Below are 24,264 nucleotides of genomic sequence, written 5' to 3'. Positions count from 1 at the left end.
CAATGATTAAGATATTTTAGGAGAAACCATTAGTTCTATCTGCAATTATAGTCACATTGGTAGATAATCATCCAGTTCAATATAAAATTATGAAACCTCATGGTAATTATGTATACGGATGCTCCTACATAAAACATTGCTTCACTAGACATTACTGCACATTCCCACATATTAGATAACTTTCTCCCTCAAAATAAGGAAAGCAAAGAAATAACTACACTATCTAGTATTTTCTTTTAAAAATGTAAATAAATCAGAAGCCGATGGTCTTCAAGAAATTATTAATCGCCTTCAATAAAAGGTGGATCTCAGTTTGACCTGTAAGTATGTAAGTTTGTCCACGCTTACCTTGCGTTTTTCTGAACCGATTTTTATGCGGAATGTGTTTGTTATACTTAGGAGAAGAATTTAAAAATTTAACCTACGTCAAAAAAAGAGGATATCAATTGGAGGCGGTTCTATATTTACTAAGTATCCCAGAAACGTTAATACAATTGTGTCTTCTACTTCTATACTATCATTGTTTGATTCGTATCTGGCAGTGCAATCACTCTAATTACGAGCAAAAACGCTTGGTGCCACTCACACGTTACTGCAAGATTGAATTAGATCGTCGACAGACGCTAATGGCCGACTAATGGAATTAACATCAACTGAAAGAACTGCTGAGATAATAACGTAATTCAATTTATTTCTGCTAAAGTAATTAATCTAAAGGCCATGTGATAGGCTTACTAGGTAAAGGGAAGTTGATAATGATGAAGGTTAGGTAAATACATTCCTTGCTGTCATATACTACTATGCGGCCTCTGTAACAAAGTCTTCCTGTAATACGATGTTCAATACTTGCGTCATCCCTTCAACAATTGTAATGTTATGATAATGTTAAACAAAAGCATGCCAAATCGATTGCCAAAGGGTCTCGACATGACCCGAATTCACACAACCATTCTCAATACAAATCGTACTGTCTGATCAGTGTTCATATTTTCAATATCAGCTGTCATAAAAGTTAACTGAAGTCTGCTTATATCTGGTTATATTATCAAGAAAATCTGATCTATTATTTTATTAAGTAGTATAATTTTTTTTTTGTTGACTATATGACTAAAACCATATTAGGCCACAATCTTTTTGTCATGTATTTATGAAGACCTATAATAGCCGAGTGCTTTAAAGATAAGTTACTTTTATGGCTATCGGTTATCCAAAAAAATAATATAAGAAGAATTCCTGTAACTCATTGAACATGGCACCAATAAATTTGTATGCATGCCGCAGCTGTAGAGTCATTCAGTACACGATCACACAATGTGTTGACAGTTAGTCAAATGCTGGTCAGATCAGGCACTATCGATTCCACTAACGGTATGCCATTGGCTGCGGTCAAAGAGTATAAGTTTATCTATGGACTTGGTGATTTAGAGTTAATGAAGTGCCCACTGGTTGTATAAAAGTCTGAGAAAAAATTTGATTGATTACCTCTACTACTAATGCTAGAGACTTTTTTCTTAACATATATAGATTGCAATAAAACAATTAAATTTCCATGGAAGTTTACAATGGATGCATGTGATGGATGAAATTATTTTCTGAGCTTTATGCCATGTCTCATAAGTAACTGAATAAAGCTTTCTTTTTCTTGTTCTAGACCACATATTACTAAGATAACATATTACCTTCCAGAAAATAATTGAGTTTATCCCGTCCCCGCCTTCCTCGAATTTTTCCTAGCGTCTACTGGAAATTATTAAGTTACGGACTTGATAAATTCGTTGGTCTGGCGATACGAGGCATATTTGCCCAGCCCAGTTACACTTTAACTTTTTTTATTACGGACTATAAATATAAACGAATTTGTAACCTACAGCCTCTGCTGCACTTAAATCAATGAAATGGTTCGTAAATTCAGAAGTTATGTTCCTGACGTATTCTTTAAGAGCAAATATTTTTTTAAATAAATGGTCGTGTATTTTCTTGGTGTGTGTTCTCTGAGAAATTATTTTTGCAATTTGGATGTAAAAATTTAAAATCTCTGTTTGAGGACCTATTATTATTATCTGCCACTTTAAAAAACCCAATGATGTTTTTTTTTCAATTGTATATCCTTCCATGTATATTTAGCTTGCTATCTTTTCTTATTTACAGTAGAGTAAAAATGTTATCATGGTCCACAATTTTCAATAGAACAAAAATTCACAGCATTCCTTGACTTAGTTTTCTTGTATTTAATCGATATAATTACTTACTGCTTAGCTAAGAGTAAAAAATTCTTAGGAAACTTGATTAACTTGATTATGAGTTAAACGGGTCGTTTACTGAAGTAGTTTAATAGTATAGTTGACATTAATTAATGTCAGCAAACGAATTATAAACCAACAATACTCCATATTTAAATAATTCACATGCCGATATTACATAGGTTTTGATTAATTTTGATTTTGCTATCAAAATTTCTTATTCACTGCTGTTGCTGCTTATATAAATACATACCTTATTCATATACCTACATAATCTTCAATATAATATTCCTCTTGTTTCAGCATCCGTCAGTCATGTTCAACTTCATGAAAAAAACTGGGCTGGCTGGCGGCGACGCTGGCGGCTGCGAGGAGAGAGATGGCGATAAGGAGCGTAGAAAGAAAGAAAAGAAGGAGAGAAAAGAGAGGGAGAAACGGGAAAGGATCGCTGCGGGCCTTGAAGAGCCGCTGAGGCTAGAGGAGGTGAGACTTTTGATTAGAAAGTTTTACTAAACTAATTGCAGCTAAATGATCCTTTTTACAGATTTATAGGTTGTAAGAACAGTTGGTCCTGGCCTTAGTATGCATATGAAAATGGAATTTTGCCTTAACCGGTAAATTTCTTGAAAATGTGTAAAGTGTAGAATATACGCGGCAACAGACTTCTTCAGGTAGGCTTTTGATTTGCGGTCAGTTTAAAATGGAAAATGAGCTTTTTCGACCACTTCTATGAAGAACCATGATTTTGTTGGAATTAGTGTAGTGAATACTTCAAGTATGTCTTTTTCCTCCTGTCATGCCCGAGATTCGACCGAGTAGGTGTGTAATATGTTTTTATATAGCAAAAAAAGATCAATTGACATTGTAATTAATTTTCCGACAGGCATAAAGATTTTATCTCGGTTATTTAACTCGATAGCTGTAAAATAAAAGTAACGTTTGAATATAACATGCACAAAAATGCCAATAAACCGGTTAGTAGCTGTTTCATAGGTTCGCGCTGAACGGTAAATATTTAGGGATCTTTAGTCTATGAGATATTACTGTTTTGTTGGAACTGAAAACAATTCGCAACAACGTACAATTTATACTCCTATACTGAAGTTTATTTGTGTCGTTATCTACTGAACAAAGCTTGAAATTTGCGTATATTAAAGAGTCTGGAGTAGGACATACCTACTTTTCATCCCGGAAATAAATAAGTTATTGAAGTGAATTTTCGTTAGGTGGCTCTAAATTCGCGCGGGCGAAGCTGCGGGTAAAAACTAGTTTATAGTAAACTAGCTTTTATAATTGCTTATCATTTTGCAATATTATGATTTGTAAATATTAAATTTATCATCGTATGAGTTATTTTTAAGGGCTCACAATATTAACAATTATGAAATTAAAAAAATCTTTACTTGCACAAAATATAACAAACATTTAAACAAAATAAAGGTGATGCCTGAAAGTGAAAATCATAACCAAAAATTAACGGATCTTAACTCTCTTTATTTGAAATCACACACCTGACACAATATTTATTTAAATTAGAATCACTTGTTCTTGTCATATATTTCAAGGTCCCAATCAGAATGTTATTCATTGCTTATGACCATATTATATACAATCTCCTAATTAACATTCAAGACATAACAATTTGTCCTATAAATATTGTCTCGAGTATTTGTTTACTTTTCTTTGATATTTATCATTTTTGTATGTATTTTCAATGATTTGGTCTTCCTCTCAGTCCATTAATATTTCCTTTCACTATTGTTTTGAAAAATCCGTCATGTTGGAATGACCTATCATTTTCTCTCTCCTATTTTCTATCGTGATTCAAAAGGGTTCTTTCTTCTTTTACTTTGATTCTTTTCGTTGTTGTCTTTACCACTTGTTCGAATATTGATAAGAATTCAGAATAAGTTTCCATAATTATTCGAGGTCGATTTTACTTTTCATTGCGTCAATGTTTACGTACAAATATTTATTTACAAATGTGAATAAATGTTCAATAAATCCAAGAAAATGTCAGTTCAAACAGATGAGATACGATCTCTTGTCGCAATAGGTCGGCGATTGCAGCATTATGACATTTGTTGTGCTCTGCAGTTGGGATTGGTTAGCGTCGTAGCTTTATTTTGTATTAAATTTTAATTAGCTACGATTCTGACTGTTCATCATCGTCATGTAAGCCTCTTTTTACACTTGTGGCATTCTGTGTGTCTTCAGATGACATCAACCCACTGCTATGGTGGCAGGCCTTTCCGTGGTGTAGGACCGTTACTTTTTTTGGCTGGATGAAGTATTTCCTTTTTAAACGTTTTTAAATTTAATGAAAATTCATTATTTTTCTGTTTTATTTATTGAATCAATATTAATTTTAAATTTAATGGAAATTCATTATTTTCTGTTTTATTTATTAAATCATTATTAATACAAGTCCAAAAACTGTTCATACGGCCAGGCTTTTCATATTTTTTTAGTGGAGTTGTGGCAATTTCTAAATCAAATTGGTTTGAAATACTTTTATATCAAATACAAACAATATGATATTGTATTGGTTATAATTATAATAGTACGAGCACGAGTATATAATTAATTAACCTTTATCTAGTACCGTAGTTATCAGACAACGTCCAATATCCGTCGACAGATTGCAATCGATCAAATCAGAATGGGTGTGAACTGTGAGTACGTAGAAGTGATTGTTATATGATTGATTTTAAATTAAGATACATGAAATCGAAAACCTGCACATTGAAATAATGACATGGCAAAATATCAACTTGTTATGTACTTTTGATTTGGGTCGATATGGAATGGTATTCACGAATGATACAATTCTACTCTACTCAACTAGCTTTCGCCCACAGTTCAACTACAATTCCCGTTTTTCCTTCCATCCATCTTCCAACGCCTTAAATATTTGTATCAAGTTTCATTAAAATCTGTTCCATGTTTTAACTCTGAAGAAGTAACCAACAAATTTTCGCATTTATAATAATTATATTATTTCGATTGAGATACGACTTGGCAACAAGTGAAAGATGTTAATAATGATATCCCATATCGATCTCAACTGGTTCTGCAAAAAATACTCTCGTTGTCAGTTGCATAGTTTAACGCATCGATGGATGTGAAACGAGAGTTGATCTGCTAGTCTTTCCATATATATATACGTACATAAAATCACGCCTTTCTCCCGGAGGAGTAGGCAGAGACTACATCTTTCCACCTGCCACGATCTCTAACTTCTTTCGCATCATCCACATTCATTACTCTTCTTCAAAGTCTTTGCATCCATATCACATATCAATCAATACTACGAAAATACAAATTAAAATAGCATTAACTACTATTTTTTTACTAAAATCTAAAATAAGTTGTAATTAGATTTGCTATACATCAAATCACGTCTCCTTGTGTATTTGCTTAGTAAACTATCTTCTCTATCTTATCCCCTCTATATGATCAAACCATCTAAACAATCCCTTTTCTAATTTTGTCACTATGCCTTCTTAAACTATCCAAACAGATGTCAATAAATCAACTTTTGGCCTTGTTTCTCCACTGAATATAAAACAGCTTATAGCTTTTCTTTTTATATATGGAATTACAGAAGTTGTCGACCTCGGTAGTCAGGGTATCACTGACGTCACGGTCCATGGTATGAGATCTAGTGACAGATCAGGTTTTGTGGGAATGAACATAGCAAAGATGCATATCTATTCTAAGGATTCATTATTCTCAGCTTTGCTTTCAATTTCTAAATAGGTATCGAGTACAACCTTTATATTCTATCTTACACACTTGAAATGACTATTCTTTCGCATCTAGCTCTTATATTTATTTACTTTTTCAACAATTGCTTTGTTTTCTATCACAAATCAAACAGTTAATCAAAACAATAGTGTTTATTTCTTATCTGATTATAATCCGTTCTTATTGTTGTCAAATAAACAGTTTTTCATTGACAGTGCACCTGGCCACTACTTGTGTCCATTTCAGCTAGTTTGATTCCAAAGACTAGATAAAAGTCAATTTAATAATAGATACTTCATTTACTTTTTACACAAGTGGTACCCGTTTCTTATCATCAAAGTTCGTTTAGTAAATGGAAGATCTTCAAGTGAAAAATGTGAGGAAAGGCGTGTTCGGATATGTTTTAGCTGCTTTGGTAAATTTTCTAGACTTTTTAAACTGTTTAACAGCTAGTTAAAATACCTTTACCTATCTAGTTAATTTATTACTTATGTGTATAAACTGTTACATGCTTTAGATGTTTACTGGCCTTTCAATACGGCAGATTTATAATTAAACAGAGAAAAAACGTTGCTTAATTTAACAAACGGATAAATGGATATTTGTTGAAACTCACGCTAACCATGATAGGTCTTCTTGTTTTTATCCAATTATACCACTGCGAAGGCTTTGCTTAGGTTTGAAATTATGGTTTGTGCAAAAGCAATCATAGTATTAAAATTCCAGGTATGGCTTTGATAAATGAAATTTCAAGATTAAATAAATAAGCTGGACAGTTTTTGAAAAACGGTATTACTAAAGTACATGATATTAAAGCCACAAAAAGTGTATAAAGGCTTAAAATATCTTTGTTAATTAAAGATAATTTATTAATGAAGTAGTTATTAAGATTCTTTCCTCATTACCTACTGACCAATTTGTTTCGGACAATAAACTGCAAGGATTAAAAATGCAGACCGGTTTTTACACTTTCGATAGTAACCCAAGCATCGGTGATATTTTTTGCGAGGAGGTTGATTTACCAGTTATCATACTACTTACCGTTACATTGACACCGGACAATAAATAAATTACAAATTTTACTTAACTATACACTTCCTTTTGTATGAATAATATTAATATCAAAACTCCACAGGTGACAGTTGTTGATGTATAGCCATTATGTTTTGTTCTATTCAAATAAACTATCTGATGAGTCGCTAATAGCTTAGAAAGAAAATGTTTGAAAACTAGTTTGTCTAATCTCTTGACATTAAACCACGATCGAATGTTCTTCTATCAGCGGCCATTGAGTGAATAGAATTTTAACCTTCACGCCCATTGGACCGTGTTGCAAATCATTTGAATCACTAATTCCGGTATTTTGTTGGCAGGTGCGACGATCGCTGAAATTGCGGGGAAGACGCAAAGAAAAGGAGAAACTCCCCTCTGGCATCACGGCCGATTATACCGCCTCCTTGTTCGCCCATTTGGAACAAGACTCCAATTACTCTAACTATCCGTTGATTCCTACCTCGGGCTCAAATTCTAATCTTAGCGATGAAAATAACCACCTGTCGCCAGTTTATCCCGCTACACATAACTGGTCCAAAAAAGACCCGGTGCTTCAGTCAGATAGTTCAGAAACTTCTTTAAATTCACTGAATAACCCTAACAATACGAATACGAGCCCCAGACAACCGCCAAATCTACCTCCGATACCGCCGCGACCACCGAAACGAGGTATACTCAAAGGACCTCGTTTAAGCAATACTAGTTCTAATTCCCAGGAGAGCAATATCCAAAGTAATGATACAGTTGATTATATAAATGGCCAAGATCCAAATCTGCTTGCTAGGAATACCCAGCAAAATGAATTGATTTCTTATGGCATCCCACCGTCGAAAAGTACCTCATCCAGTGATGATATGCAGCAATTGCAGAATTTCACCAAAAAGGTTATTCACAGTCCCGTTGAAAATCAGTTTAAGACCAATAATTACAAAGCATCTAGTAATCCCTCAATTGTGACTCAAGATGTAGACGAGATGCCTAAAACAAATGGAAACAGTTACCTCGGAGTCACCTCCACTTCGCCTAGTGCGGACTCATTAACTGATACGACTACGAATTCTTCATTTGCCACACCACCTTTCTCTACCTCACCCGTTGGGGAATCTCAGGGCTTCCACAGATGGTCCAGAACTAGCAATTTCGAAGATATTCATTTACCTCTACCACCATTACCTCCTCTGCAACTGCCTAAACCTAGGTTGCTGACAATACAACGACAAAAAGCTCCACGCAATGACTTTGGGTTCAGTCTGCGGAGAGCAATGGTCCAGGAAAGAATTTTCATTGGCGATATTAAACAAATGAATGGTCATGAAGAGAACGGCCTAACAAACGGTGAAAATAAATGTAATGGTAATGTTGCTAATGGCTTAACTAGTAAATTGACATATAAAGCTGTGATATTGGCAGAACCTGGTTCTTATCCTGGAGCAAGTGAGACTGGTTTATTACCTGGAGATAAGCTTTTGGAAGTCAATGGAGTCAATGTTGAAGGAAAAAGCAGGGAGGAGGTCATCGACCTGATCAAGAGCAGTCATGATTCAGTTACCATCAAGGTTAGTTTATTATAATGTAAATGTTATGCTTCTATTTATTATACGCTTAGTGATTGTATTGGACTAGAAAGTATAATGCATTTAATTTTGGATCTAAAAAAGTAGTAATAGGCAAGACAGTAGCTCAGTACTGCTGTTTTTGTTGGCTTGTGATTAAGAGTAGTGTAGTGTAGTGCTTCAAAAATAAAAGCATGCTACTGAAATGTAATAAGTATACTCTGATGAAGGTAAATTTATTGCGATTGTCTATAAAAAAAAATATGGTTCAGATTATAACGTTACATAGCACTCAAAAGGTGAAAGTTACATTTATAAATCTCATAGTCACTCTATTTTAGTATCGTTTTCAATCATAAATTCAAATTGAATGATGTGACAATGTCTCATTAATTCCAATAACGAGCTATACAGCTCCTAAACATGGTCTTCGAATCTCATGTTGGTGTGGTTCATAACATGTAGGTTTTTGTAATGACCAAACTTATTCATGTTTATATTTATTAAGAGTATTACGAGACTAGACAACATCGCGTGATCATCAGCATTTACAATTCGGTCGAATGAAACAACCATTTAAAATGTTATAGGAGTTTAATCTTTAACTGTCATAATAACTCGTGGTTTTTATGTTACAACACCAAATTATGGCTTCAGGAGCATATGTTTTGAGATGATTATCGGTTAGAAAAGCGAGGTGTTATTTTTGACAATACCCTTACTTATCTACAAATTATTTAATTGTTATCAACTTCGATCATACCGTTACCATCATTAACTTAAAACTGAGAAATATGTATTTTTATTCATTGGGATTATCATAAAATAGCTACTGCAGAAAGCCAGAACTTTTGAAAATTAGTGCTATTTATATATGGGTAAGGTACACTTGCAAAAGTTGCGGAGATCAGACGGGAATCGCTTCGTGTAAAATCCGACTATCCCAATTCAGTATCGTGGACATACGTGTATACTGACCATAGAACCAGGAGGTTCGTGATCGTTTTCAATCCCTATTTAGAGATACAGTTTTCCCATAGTTAATGAGTCTTTATCGACGACAACTTTCGTGTCAAGAATTGCAGTCATTTAAGTTTTTCCATCGGATATCCAGTGAGATTATCCGCCATTCATAGAAAATTAATGCTTATCTACGTAACTGTTGGCTATTTAAGCAAACTACATACTATTGCATGTTGGAAATATCTATTAAAATTTCTAGTACCTTGTCTTAATTGTTTACTTTCAAGCTTTTGAATTTCATCATGCTCATCTAGTGATCTTTCGAATGACATATTGGTCAGGTTAAACAGTTTATCTTCTTTGTTTTGTAAAAGTAAGCTTACAGAAAAAATATCGAAAATTCTCAATATGTTTGCCAAAATTCATTTAGGTAGGTACCTACCTAGAAAATAAAAGTAACCAATGATTATTAACTAGAAAATAACCAAAAAACCTGAACAACCACTTATCACAACACAAAAAAAACACTTCTGCCTATAAATCAAGTGTTCGTAATAAAGTCTTAGCAAGACTTTTTTCATTACTATAATTCTGTGTTTTTATACTATAGGTCCAACCAATTGCGGAGCTGTGCGAGCTATCCCGTCGTCAGGCGGTAGATGGAGGCACAAACGTGGACCTATCTGACAGCAATGTTAGAGGAGGCACCCTCAGCCGGTCGGGAAGCCGGAGGTTCACATCCACTCAGGTAAGTCGGACATTTTAAATTTGGAACGATTTGAAAGAGTTTTGAGGATATATGATGGTGTTAATTATGCGTGCATTACTTCGATTATCGAATAATACCAGTTGGTGAGAATTTATGTAGACATTTCATTCAATAATCTACTTACTTTGAGCAAAAAGCAAATTGGTATATCTAGTGATGTCAACGTGTTAATAAACACGCAACCATCATTGGAGTAATTCACGGACGTTGGTTTTATAGAGAGAGGGAAGTTAGACATAGCCCCAAAAAGGTATTTTATTGTCTTCATTCAACACAATATTTTGTAGGGCAGATTCACAATACCTTTTTATCATTTAATTCTATTTTTTATCAATAAACGCGTCCCATTTAATGTCTGCTAATGCTACAGACTTAATAGCATCCCTCTTTGTATTAAAGATGTAAAAGAAATCTGAACTCCAATTATATTTAGTAATTCACTTCCTTCTTATCAATATTGATTTGATATTGCAAATGGATTCGGCAATATCAAACAATTTGCGCGGAACAAAACTAATAACACACTATATACACACAACACAGTTGCACCTAAAAATATGTAACCCTGATCTGTAACGTTATAGGAATATAGTTTAAAATGTGATGTTGCATGTATACATGTTTTTCGGCGTGTCAGTGTTGCTCTCAATCAAATTCCCCTATGAGTCATTGATCAGCGGCGAACATTGTCTGGGGTCGACCTGGTCAATACTCGTCCATCTTAATTTACACATTTCACCCCCTTTTCAGATGAATTTTGTATTGATTGAAATGTGGAGAATGAGATCGCATATTTTTTATAAGAATATCAATAGTAAGGGAAAGACGATATTATGTTAAAAGAAAATGTTTAGTAATAAGGCAAATTATAGCAAATATCATTCATTATATTTGCTATAATTTGCCTTAAACAAAATATTTGAAACGACCCATATACTGCACGCGTTGGTGACAGTTTCTTGTCACAAACACCTCAGTTTCTGATGTCATTACGATCACGACTTCGAACCAACTATCAATGGCAATGTTGAACTTCTTAAAGAACTGGATATCAATCGTAATCTGTAAGAATATGCTTACAGATACGTAGGATACGATTTTTAAAAAACTCTCAAGGCGATAGTTTAAAGTACGCAGCCGGTTGTAAAAACCTCCAGCATCGTGTGCATTGTTAACTAGAAACGAAGTCCCCTTACATAATATATGAGGACCGTAGATACTCGTATATCATTAAAAAGTATGTAACTAGTGGAAGTAATAACGTGCTTCATAAAATGTACGTAATCGCACAATTCTGATCCGCAAGCCAGGCATGCACCACACTTTGTCAAGCGAAAATAAAGTATGTTTGACGGGTGCAACGATTTGCAAGTAATTGGATTTGATAGCGAGCTTATAAATTAATATCAAGTTAACTAATTCAAAGTATCTCAAATTGTAATTCTGCTGTTGGCTCTGCTAAAGCAATTGTGTGTTATTTTTCTTGATTCAGTTGTTTTTATGCCCAAGTCTCGGTTGCATTCGAAGCTTTTACACGGATAGCTTTAAAGTTAGGTTTTAATTGATAGTATTGATAATTTACATTTTTGTGACAAGAGTTGAAGTAGAGTTGAGAGAGCTGAAGTTTATATATATCAAGGAACTAAAATACAACTGGAACAAAGCAGTAGGAGAAACTTTTTGCAAGGGCTTATAACTACTTATTTCTAAAGAAATTTCTTCCAAAAGGCCCGGGAGTTAGACTACTTCTATGCTGATAAATTATTCATAATCATAAATAATTAATCAATTTAAAGCTAGTGCGAATGATAACATATCGCGTGACTGTACATAACAATGCAGTGATAATGAAAGTGATTTTTTTTCGATACCGCTTAGCAATGCAATTGCATTGTTTTTCATTGAGAATAAGGGGATTAGTTTTGTTATGATCGTCCATACACCATTACATTGTATTCTCTACGTATGTATGCATGACTCTGTCTACTCCGTAGGATATAAATTTGGTTATAAGTATGATTGTGATACTTTGAAAGTAGGTAAAAGAACCTATAGCAATTTATGTGCAACTCTCTCTCCCTCCTCCTATTATATCCACAGGAAGAGATTTCATTTCCTGAGGTAGGCAATCCTTTCCTCCCATAAATATTATTTTTATCCCATGTTTATAGTTTTCTAGTGCTGTCCTTTGAATCCAGATCATAAAATTACATTTTTAATTAGTCTAGACGTACGTTCAAATGCGTCATTCGTCTAGGTTCAAGCCTCGTTAAGGGCACAGCTGGGACTCTGAATATACAGGGGGTGTCGGTTATTCATCCGCACTTTTCATAATCTGGGTACTTGCCATTACTTGCAGTTACTGTGGTGCAGAAATAGTGCGCTTTTCTATGACACAGTAGGTTCCGGGTTCGAATCCCGGAAAGGGCATGACGAGAAAAGTATTTTTTTTTTATTGGTCTGGGTTTTGAATGTTTGTTTATCTATATAAGTATTTATTATAAAATATGGTGTCGTTGAGTTAGTACTTACTTTGAGGCGAGGCTTATCTGTATAATTTGTCCCGTAAATAATTATATTCCTTCATTATTTATTTACATTATCATAGCATAGGTTAAGGATAAGTTATATATTTAATGTGTAATAAAGGGTACCTATCTAGTAATAATACTTCATAATTAAATTTACATCCAGAACTTTATTAGATATGTTATTATCATTCTTCTCTTCATCTTCATTCAGGCTTAGACTCGTCGTGTAACTAAATATGTGGTCATAAAATATATTTTGAGCTCAGCTAATGAACTTTAATTATTCAACAGCCTGTGTATAAACTACATATGCGGCTGCACGGTTTTCAAGTAGGGGTGGCACGCAATAGAGTATTGTTGGCTGGTACGTAGTATTGTGAAGAGTAGCCTGGAGGACGGCCTTTGATGTGGCTGTGAGTTTACTAGCTCAATGTGGAATAAGATGGTTTCCAGAGTTACGTACACACTTATATAAAATCACGACTTTATCATTTACTGGATACATATAACTAGGACTAACCCTTTGATCTAGGCATCCTCCCCAAACTCTATCGTTACTGAGTGACTTACCTTTTTCTGACAGAAAACGCACAGCACAGCTCAAACAGCTGGGTCAAAAAATGTACTGGTTTGGTTTCTTAAAATTGTCTAGGGTGTCCCAAAATTTCTGCGGGAACGACAGTTAACGTCATTTTTCGTTTTTTTTTGAGGGCGGACCTCGTACTAGTACCTACTACCTAGTACTTTCAAATATATCCCATCAGGGCGTTAGGGAAATACTATATCTAAATACTGCATTGCCTATGCCTATATCTAATCAGTTTTGCTATGATTTGATAACCCTGCAAGCGCGACGGGCGGTAATAACCACTTATCGTGTAGTCTAGGACCCACTCGTAGCTCGTTCGCAGGTACTCAATCATGAAATGTAATGCATCTGATGCAAATCATATTTGCTGGTTGAGATTATTTTTAGTAACACATATGTACATATTCCATAAAATAATTGTTCGTTATTTTTAAATACACCAAACAATGTAATGAAGTATAATGCATCCTTATCCAAATTATATTAGCTATTGTGAGTGTATTTTTAAGTTGCGATTTGATTTTTTATTTCTATTTTTAAAAACGCATACCATGCAAAACCAAATAACTGTTCGTTATTTTCAATAAGTTATTGCATATTACGATAGATCCGCTTTTCATGAATCATTATTTTCAGTTCTGTGCACGCCCCATGTAATATTTATTTATTTAAACTTTATTGTACAATAAACGTTGATACAATGGGCGAATTTAATTCTAAATGTATTATCTAATAGTCAACAATCGAATCAAATGTAACATCTGTATTCTGTGGCACACCCTATACTGACTTTCATTCACAAATTTTTTCGTCTTTTATTTTTTTATGGAGAAAGGGAAATATCTTTAAACGGTGTGACCTTTGTGAAAATAGTAAACTTAAGATAGCGGGCACTGACCGGTGTCGTCTAGACAGCCAGCCCTTTGCAGCTGGTATGTATTCAGATTCTACTCGTAAATATAACGTACCTACTGTATTTACTACGTTCGTCGATATTAAGTGGCAATACCTATTCTGTTATCTAGCTGAATGTGGAAATGTTATTTAAGTGTTTTCAGAAAAATATTATAGTGGGAAAATTTTGTTGAAGAAGAAGTAATCTACAAGAAGTCATTTCGAGGCTATTGAATTTGAGAAGGGAATCAACGATTCTATGATCTGTTTTCAATAAAACAAAAGTAAAATAATTGATAACATTCAACGGCCCATTGAAAGCTATAACTTACTGGTTGTGGGGAGTTCTTACATCAATTTTAATTAGAGTTGTGGTCCCCCAACGATTCCATAATAGACACTGGGTCGTTTATTGGTCATTGAAGTGAGGGTGACTGGACAATTTCTTATTTCGGGCTACTATAGGTTGTAAAGTATATCTGTTTTTTCTCTGTAAAATTCGTAAATATAGAAAAAAATTAATTCTCCAAGTAAAAAGGAACCAAATAAAGCAGAAATCAACTAACAGACAGAGTTACTAAACTGATATTTTACCAACTTCAAAAAGGAGGAGGCTGTCAATTCGGTCATATTCTCTCTCTACAAATTAGTATTAAAATAGGTTGCTGTGTAAGAAGTATTAAAATAACAAAATTGAATAACGTATCATTTACAAATACACAGTTTTATTTCAATTTGTTATTTAGGGCCTATAATCAACATTTAACAATCTCTGTTCATAAATTCACTTTAATAGTTATCACATCTTATAAATCTATACACTCTAGGTGACCATAAATATATCATATTCTAAACATAATTCTCTAGATATTCATCTAATTCCAACCCAATACAGTCTGCTGACAGGTTAAGTTCACTTTTTCTTACATTGTCACTTGAAAGAAAACATTTTTTTCAAAAAGCTCCTTTTTTGGCCATGGCCATTCACATTTTTTATTAATATAAATAGTACTGCTCTATCATAAATCTTATATTGTGTTAGCTGAAAATGTGAACATAGAGAAGATTGAATTAGAGAAAAAAGTGAACCTAGTCAATGTTATCAAACTGTATCTTGTTCAAATCAAACGAATCAAAAATCAGGGGTTTTCTTTTCAAAACTTTGCATCTCATATTTTGCTATCACATTGCACACTTCCATTTTGACTTTCGGTATTAAATTTGGTTGTAATTTCTTTACACTAGCGGCCATGCTTCTAAAGAATACATCTATTTCGTTTGTATGTTCCTTAAGAACCTTTTCTATTAGTTTGTCTACAACTTGTGATCTTTGCTCAGGCGTTTTAGGGTTATTCACATATCGAACTAACTTTGGTCCGTTTAAAAATACTGGTTTTGGTAGAATTTTTACAGGTGGTATGTCTTTGGGTATTGGTACAGCCTTTTTTCTGCCGGCAGCTGATCGCCTTTTCTTAGCAGGTTGTTCATCTTGAGGCTCTTGATTTGACGGCACTAATTTGATAAATGGCTTCAATTGTGTTTCCTGAGGTCCATCCACAACTGTTATCTGAAATTGGGAATGTTTTGTTTTGAAATATTTGCTTTTGTAAATGTTAGTGCTACTTATTAGTATAGAAGTTAGAAGAATAGAAGTTTGGATTAGAATAACTAGTGTGCTGTGTGGTTCCCGGCACCAATAGAATACAAAAAAAGAATAGGACCACTCCATCTCTTTCCCATGGATGTCGTAAAAGGCGACTAAGGGATAGGCTTACAAACTTGGGATTCTTAGTTTAGCGATGGGCTAGCAACCTGTCACTATTTGAATCTCAATTCTATCATAAAGCCAAACAGCCGAATGTGGCCTATCAGTCATTTCAAGTCTATTGGCTCTGTCTACCCTGCAAGGGATATAGACGTGACCATATGTATGTATGTATGTAACTAGAGTTCTTAATTAGTATGAAGCTTTAACATGGAATAATTTTGCATTTTAAATTTAATGTATTTATGTCGCCACAGGAATATTTTTATTTTATTCATATTGTAAAATTTTATCCCAGTTATTAAGTCATGAATGAAAATAATTCTAAGGCTACTTACTTCATAATATTCCTGGTTATCAGTTATGACTTGCTGCTCAGTCTGCTTCAAATCCTCATCTTTTTGTTCCATGACAACCTCGATCATGTTATGGACATTGTCTGCAGTCTCCCCAGTGCACTCATCAAGGAACTGCAGCTTCTCAAATATGTCGATCTTAGTTTTGTGCATAGCACCCACACGTTTACTCCTAGTGTAGCTATCTCGGAGGCCACGCCACCGTTTCTTGCATTCTTCAACTGGAATTTATTATTTAGCAATGGTTAATTCAAGTTACTATCTTAAAATTATTGTTTTATGCTTCCTGAACCATACAAAGGTGTTATATGTTTACTGTTTAGTAATTTTTTTGGGTTAAGTATCAAAACTGGATATAATGTTCTATTCATCTAGGTCACAGTTACTTATGAGAGCAGAATTTAAGTTTTTCTGAAATTTTTGTTTACATCTGTTTTGACACTTCAAAATCAGCTGTTTGTCGAAACGCAAAAGATGTATGTATGAGACGTCGAAAATATTGTTGTACCTAACTGACAACACGTAGAACAAATTTCCGTACATATATTCACTGGCAAATTGTACATACCAAATGCAATTAAATCTATGAATAACACAGTATGTTGATTGAGATCGTCTCTTCATAATACATTGGCATTTTCCCTATACAGGACGCGTATAATTTATGTCAATTCGCTCATCGGCATTGCGGTCGTGTACTGCAGCAAGGCACTAATATAACCAACCACCATCTTACCTGGTTTGGATAAAACTTGGGCAATCTCCTGCCATGTTGTTTCACGGGCTATAATATTCTTTCTTGAAGGGTCGAGCACGTTATACAAAAATTTGTGTGGTTGTATTAATTCCACAAGGGTGTGGTCCTCTTCTTTAGACCAGCCAATGGCATGCAAAGGCATTATTCTTTTCCCGATTCTGTACTGCGTCACAGCCCGGCTGAATCAAAATGTCGGCTGACCTATCGCTGAGCGTCTGACGAAAATAGACGCGCTGCGCAGCACGACGTCACAAAATATCGCCTTGTATGTGTCCGTCGAGTATTCTGATTGGGCAAAAGACATGATGTCATTTCCTGCATAAAGCGCCATCTATGGAAAAAAGCAATAAAAAAATACGTGCGCCATCTAGCGTCGAATAGAATACAAGGTAAAAACTCTTTGTATGCTTATTATCACTGAAGTTTCTCAACTTTTTAATAGATGGCACTAAATGTAGATTTACCCAACTCTATAAAATGTTAGAACAATGTGTATCATAATCATATTAAAATTCGTTAATGAGAAAAGATGTGTTTGCGATTTTTTTTAAGTCACAAAATGTAAGTTTTGTTCAAAGTGCATTAGCACTACGAACTCAGCACATTGTTTATCAAGCAAGCAACAGCTGTTTGTTTGCACTGATAACTTGATAAGATATCAGTCAAGTTTTAAAAAATGATTTGCCTTACTTCACGTGAAAGTTTAGAAGACAACTTGATGTCAAATGTGGGATAAGTTACATCACAGCATCCAGACAATGAGTTTATTTTGTTAATTTTTAATAAGATATACCTACAACAAAAACAATAAACTCTATTCTCTGAGAAAAGTAAACTAATTTGTATCTGCTTTACTTAAGCATGTATGAACAAAATAGTTAAAATTGTGTAATAATCCCTGAAAAGATTTTGAGATATAACTCCATATAACCAATGGAATATACATTTAGAAATCTGTATGTCTCTTTATGTAGGTATCTATGTAGGCACACGGTTATTTCTGAAACCACTGAACGGATTTTAATATATCTATATTTACAGCATAAAATATGTAAAAGAATGACCGCAGAAGAATGTTTAACCTTTCTAGGACAGTTGGTAAAGATAAAAATCTTCGCGGCACTGTTTCAAAGAGCAACACGCGAATATAAAAAAAAATATTTTCTCAAAAAACTACGACGCATGTATGCCGATGGCAGCAGATATGTATGCAGCCTGCACTAATTAGTAAAGTGAATGCATTTAAATGTAAAGTAATGCATTTATTTATGGAGCGCAATCGGAACGCGTTTATGTATATTCATCTTACTTATTTTAGGAATAGGGTCGCATCGACGCACAATTTAGTAGTGTATGTATCTTCTCCTTATACCTTTCAGTTACTTTTAGAAATCTATACTTTTATGATCCATAAAATAAACCTCCATTTAAATGTAACTTTTGTATGTAAAGAGTACATTCAGAAGAAGTAATACTGAATCAGTTCAGTAGAGCTATTTAGAAAAAATTTGAGACAGTCTCCAAATAACTGCTCTTCTGAGCCCAGAGTATGCCTTTTGACTATGGATCCTGGATTAAGTGAGTCAGGTTTACACGAAGCGACTCCCGTCTGACCTTCGCAATCTTTGCAGGGGAAACCTTACCCGTATTGGTTCGATCATAGTTACACATTCAGTTGCCTGAAGGTGCAGGTTTACTCACGAAGTTTTCCCTCACCATAAGAGCATCGGTTAGTATATAAACAAATGTACCTACATAACTTCAAAAATAGTCATTGGTACATGGCCGAGGTGGGATTCGAACGTGTGCCTTTTTGCGCCACACGCATTTTAAACGGCACCTTACCGATTCGAGCACCGACGCTCCACTAGTTGGACATCAAAGGCTATTGCATATATGCATACATCCTACCGCTAAGGAAAAAAGTCTGAAATTCCCCAGAGAGCGAACCCTCGAGCGAAATCTGATTTTTCAATAAAAGTACATATCTATTTATTTCGATATACTAAAAAGAAAAATATATATACTCGATCGATCGATAGTATACTTGATCGAAGTACCCACCTAATAGTTTTACTTTATCAGTTCTCATACAGTCGTGTCAATCTGCCCAATGGATTCGCGTGGGAGGCTGTTCATTTCATAACTGGCTGCATTATGTGGCTGTCTGTTTGTCTAGTCGACTCCCCATCGGGAACCTTAATATGATGTCCATTTACTATCTAATGTGCGATTGTCGCATTGTTTATTGACTGTTTGATGAGTTCGAATTTATTATATTATTGCTAGTTTTTCAATAGGCTGATAAAAGTAATCAGCCGTCAAAAAGGTAATAAACAAGTTACCATTGATATTTATTTTGTTTTTGATCCCTAGTGCAATTTATCTATCGAATATCTTTTGTCTTCCTTTCGAAAGATAAGCTCTTAATAATCATCATATCATAACTTAATAGTTCATACATATTATTACGCGTCTTTCGCGGAAGGAGAAGCAAATATTATTTACATTTTTTATTGCTACGATATCTGCAGATTCAGCCACATGCATAATTTTTTACGAAAATTTCGACGGTTTCTTCTATTTAGAAAATCCTGTCTTGGTTGAGGTAAGTTCACCTTGGCCTTCCCCTTACCCCAATTATTAGATACATTTATAATTTTACTGACGTTTTTATGTAAATTGCCCTTACGCGATAGTATCCCTATAAACATACATTGGAACCTATGTGCATGATTGGATTGGGAATATTTTTTATTTCATCGAAATTATGATAGTCATTCTACGGAAAAGAGGGTGAAGATCAATCAACTGTGATTCCTATACCGTGTACAAACCTATCAATAGATGCATTAGTTCAATAGTTTACAATGAAGATGGTCAAATCGCATCAAACGAATTATACAATAATAATCTAATTTTATTTAATACCATACTGTGGAGAAAGACTAACTTTTACAATAATATAAATATACTGATAGTATATAGTCGGATAATTCTAGCTAGTTTTCATATCATTTTAAGCAAAATCCGTTTTGCTGTTTCATCTTCTTGTGAGTAACATTTTTAAAAGAAATATGCAACGCAGGGGTTCCACTTATAAGTAAATTGACAACTATTCTCCTATTTTATTTTCTTTTTTTCATAAAGGTTTTTTCCGTTTTGACCGTTTTTTCTTTCCATGCAAATGTTTCTTGATTTTTGCTTTCCTATAATACTCTCTAATGGAATACCGAGTACCTAATACTTTACCTACATATTAAAATTAGCCAACCATCTGACACCTAAACAGTATAAAATTATGGCCAAGAATGCATTTCAAGCTATACCATATCGTAATATAGTCTTGCATCTAAGCAGATAAACAAAGATACATTCCGTTCTAAGCGCGCGGGACAGTTAAAATCCGCCAAGCGAACATTGCGCACGCGTCGAGTTGTCGCGCCGAAGACCGTTACGAACGTTCGAATTTAGAATCTCCATAATTTGAATTGTTCCTTTTTTAGTCGAGTGAAGTGCTGGTGATTTTTATTTATTTTTTTCTGTGAATTTTATTATGGTTGTGGTGTAAATTGGCGCTCAACGGAAATTTATAGATGTCGAGTCAAATTTAATGTTATGATATTATGGGTACTTACAACATTTATAACTGATGACTTGTGGACATGTCAGTTACATGCTTACGATTATTGTGTCACTCAAGTATTACACGGCTGTTGCACAAATACGTTTTGACACTGATATTAAACTTATAAGAAGCTAATTGATTGGGCAATGAGCAAGTTTTATGAGGCAGATTTAGACGTTACCGGTTTGAATTCAAGTTATTGACAGATGAGCGTTTGAAAGTTCTTAATAGGTTACGCTTGATGATAAAATTAAAATACGTCATCCATGGTCTGCTAGAGAAGAAAAAACATAGTGTGTGCCCGCTGATTCTCTTTCCGTACAGATTGGAAAATTAAACAAAGGAAGGCCCTATATAAACTTATGACTCTTCTTTAATCTCATTGCCATCATTAAACCATACTTACAGCTTAACAACGTTGCTTTGCAATCTTTTCCAGATTGTTGTCTACCCCGTAAGGGATAAAGAGGTGATTATTATGTATGTAGATAATGATCATTATACTCTTGGCGTTTGAGCCGGCGCTGACTTTGCGGATCTGGAGCCTAGGGCTCGTCTTCGATAACAATAATTGTTATCGAAGACGAGCCCTAGGCTCCAGATTTCTGAATTATTCAGAAATAGGTATTTTAGATATTTAAATGAACTGCCTACTGTTCCGATTATATTAAATATTAACGATACTATTAAGGGAGGGAAACCATCGAGATGAAACCCGCACATTCAGGCAAGTGAATAAATAACTGGTATATTTTTCATGCGTTAGGCAGGGGAACCTAACGCATGTAAAATATACCAGCTATTTGTTCACTTGCCTGAATATGCGGGTTCCATCTCGATGTTTTCCCTCCCTCAAAAAGTACCCTTTAAGATTCTGTTTGTCGTCAGCTTTTTTTGGTAAAAAAACTTGCTTTCGGTATCGAGCATATTTATGTTAATGTTCATGTATTGAGTAATAAAGTGATACAATTTGAAAATTTCATGGAAATTATGTGATCTGTGTGGATATCACGCGACAAATATGCGAAGAATTTTTTCTACACCTGTTCTAATATATTCTAAGAAATAGCAACTGGAAAATACCATTTTATTTTAATGTACCTTATTTATACTTTATATACCAATTTTATACACCTTAGGAAGAATTTTGTCAAATCTAAGGTTCTCAAAAAACTTAGCGGTTAAAAGTTTCGGTAAAATTAATAAAACACTGAACTTTCAATCCAAAGCTGAAAAAGCCATAGACAAAACTTTATGGAATAGAGCGAGAACGAGAGAAGCGAGACCACAGAGCTATACGTTTTATACTGTTTTTCCATATGAAATTAAAAGTTGTTCTCTTAAATAATGAAACTGTGCATTACCTACTTTTATTATTTAAGAAAACAACTATGATTCTCGTCCGTCTACAGATTCGGTATGATCGGAATCCGGTCTATATAAGGAACTGGATTAGTCCGCGCCCAACCTATTTTCGTATGAGACTGGGCAAATGGAACGCTATGCCACGACAGTATAAAAGGTTCACTAAAGGTTTTGAAATTAATTCTATCGAGTTATTACCTTACAATAAGTAGTACTAATATTATTCTGTGCTGGTCTGGTAACAAAGGAAAAGCTTAGTGTGTGCCTTATAAACTTGGAATTCTTCTTTTAGGCGATGGGCAAGCAACCTAATTTAAATCTCAATTTCCCCATTAAGTCATACAACTTGACGTGTCTTTCAGTCTTTTCCAGACAGTTGACTCTGTCAGTGGGATGAAGACCTGATATGTATTTACTTATATTGTTTTAAAGTAACGTAGCTGTTTACCGCGTCTACTTCTGGCTATAGTTGGTATCCGTAACAATTCCTCTTTCAGACACTGAAAGACCTCCCATATAAAAATATTATTTTTGGTTGCCGAACGAATTTCGTGTTTTGTGATGAAAAGCTTCCGAATCAGTTTTTTACAACAATTAAACGAGCAAAGGACTTCAGAAAATAATAAACATATTTTACGGCAAAAGAATAGATGTGTTACAAATAATTTCTATTTGTCTGTCACATCACACAGCAAAATACAAGATAGCTGTCTACGCTTAAATGGATGGTATAACCACATTTGCGGAAACCTGCCTAGATAAAGAAATGTTAGACACCCAGGCCTTGAACAATATCTGCGCAGATTGCAATAGAAACACGCAAATTTGTGAGGGAGAAAGAGAGAGGTATAAAAAGAAAAATGAGAGAAAGAGAGAGAGTTACCGAAATAATAACTTATGTTGTCCCAAGTAAAGGTTAGAGAGCATCCGAAGGTTCAAGTGTACGGTAGCTCAGTTTGTTTGCTTAAAATTTCACCGTTCTTGACTGCAACCCACGCGATGCCAATGTTGTATAATTGTATAGATTGACGATAATATAATGCACATATTGGTGTTAATCAAGTTCTTTCAGAGTTAAAATGGACATTACAATGTGTGGGATAACAATGGACTGTATTTAATAAAGGAGATAAATTAGAGTAGGTAGGTATGTAACGTGGTTGCCCGGGTTGGACAAATCCCCAATGAAATTTGAGTACGACTCACCTTTCCTCTGCACGGCAGATTTCCCAGTTCCTCACGGAGGCCTCCGGGTAATTGAAGATATACCACACACACAACTCTGTCCAAAATCACTTAAAACAAAATTTATTAAAAGTTTCGATGGTGATTGCGAGCGCGCTTGAAGCAGACTACTCTAGCGCCACTTTTTCTCTCGGTGGCTAAAACTGGTACTTTCTACCACACATTAGTCCGGTGGCGCCCTCAACATTCAAAAAAGAAGTATCCAACCACAGATTAAATACGAAACATACCCCCTACCGAAACCATAGTTATGGTTTCTAATAATGAAGAAAGTATACTTTAAAGAGATAATAAGTCATGAAAATTGACAAAGGTATATATAACAATATATTAAAAAAAATTATAATAATAATAATTAAAAAACTAAGATTTACTTAGATATTTAAAGTTTAAGAAACTAATTGGTATAGGGTAATGGACTAAGTTTATTGACTGGTCTTTGCAGAACACTCTTTTCAGTGCGCAAGGTAACACAACGGACAACACCGTCAGGACCGGGATGTAATTTTTCTATTTTCCCTAATGGCCATTTACATGAAGGGGCATTATCGGTTTTAACCAGAACTAAATCTCCAACATTTAGGTTGGTGGATGAATTAAACCATTTTGCTCTTTGTTGAAGTGTATTTAAATATTCGTGACTCCAGCGTTTCCAGAAAATTTGAGAGCACTTTTGTACATACTGCCATCGTGACAGTCTATTTTCGGGCACTTCTTGGAAATTATACTCTGGTAAGGAGGTTAAACTTCTGCCGATTAGGAAGTGTCCGGCAGTCAAGACGTTAAATTCATTAGGGTTGTCACTA

General features: G+C 34.5%; 2 protein-coding genes across 3 annotated transcripts in view; one reads left to right on the top strand and one right to left on the bottom strand.

Moving 5' to 3' along the window:
* Positions 1 to 24,264, top strand: part of LOC106129934 (unconventional myosin-XVIIIa) — a 188,884-nt gene that overhangs the window by 13,434 nt on the left and 151,186 nt on the right. Inside the window, exons 2-4 of one of the 2 annotated variants that reach the window (XM_013328646.2) lie at positions 2,544 to 2,723; positions 7,364 to 8,599; positions 10,170 to 10,307. In XM_013328646.2, the coding sequence (XP_013184100.2) occupies positions 2,556 to 2,723; positions 7,364 to 8,599; positions 10,170 to 10,307 (1,542 nt within the window). In that variant the 5' untranslated portion in view covers positions 2,544 to 2,555. Of the gene's footprint in view, positions 1 to 2,543; positions 2,724 to 7,363; positions 8,600 to 10,169; positions 10,308 to 20,628; positions 20,742 to 24,264 lie in introns of those variants that run through there. The other variant, XM_013328647.2, reaches the window with a different exon arrangement.
* LOC106129935 (uncharacterized) lies at positions 15,036 to 17,447 on the bottom strand. The gene is made up of 3 exons (XM_013328648.2): positions 17,200 to 17,447; positions 16,446 to 16,684; positions 15,036 to 15,909 (listed from the first exon to the last, which is right to left on the bottom strand). The coding sequence occupies exons 1-3, from the start codon at positions 17,360 to 17,362 to the stop codon at positions 15,475 to 15,477; spliced, it is 837 nt and encodes a 278-aa protein (XP_013184102.1). The 5' UTR covers positions 17,363 to 17,447; the 3' UTR covers positions 15,036 to 15,474.

Source organism: Amyelois transitella, chromosome 22 (assembly GCF_032362555.1).
Source record: "Amyelois transitella isolate CPQ chromosome 22, ilAmyTran1.1, whole genome shotgun sequence".
Classification (NCBI taxonomy): Eukaryota; Metazoa; Arthropoda; class Insecta; order Lepidoptera; family Pyralidae; genus Amyelois; species Amyelois transitella.
This window is presented reverse-complemented; position numbering and strand designations above follow the sequence as displayed.

What these genes read in the sequence shown, in the direction of transcription:
- LOC106129935 (XM_013328648.2), bottom strand. Translation starts at nt 17,362, where the DNA reads ATGCCTTTGCATGCCATTGGCTGGTCTAAAGAAGAGGACCACACCCTT. An exon ending in CCAAGTTTTATCCAAACCAG is followed by an intron (nt 16,685 to 17,199) that starts GTAAGATGGTGG and finishes AATAAATTCCAG; the next exon opens with TTGAAGAATGCAAGAAACGG. An exon ending in ATAACCAGGAATATTATGAA is followed by an intron (nt 15,910 to 16,445) that starts GTAAGTAGCCTT and finishes TCCCAATTTCAG; the next exon opens with ATAACAGTTGTGGATGGACC.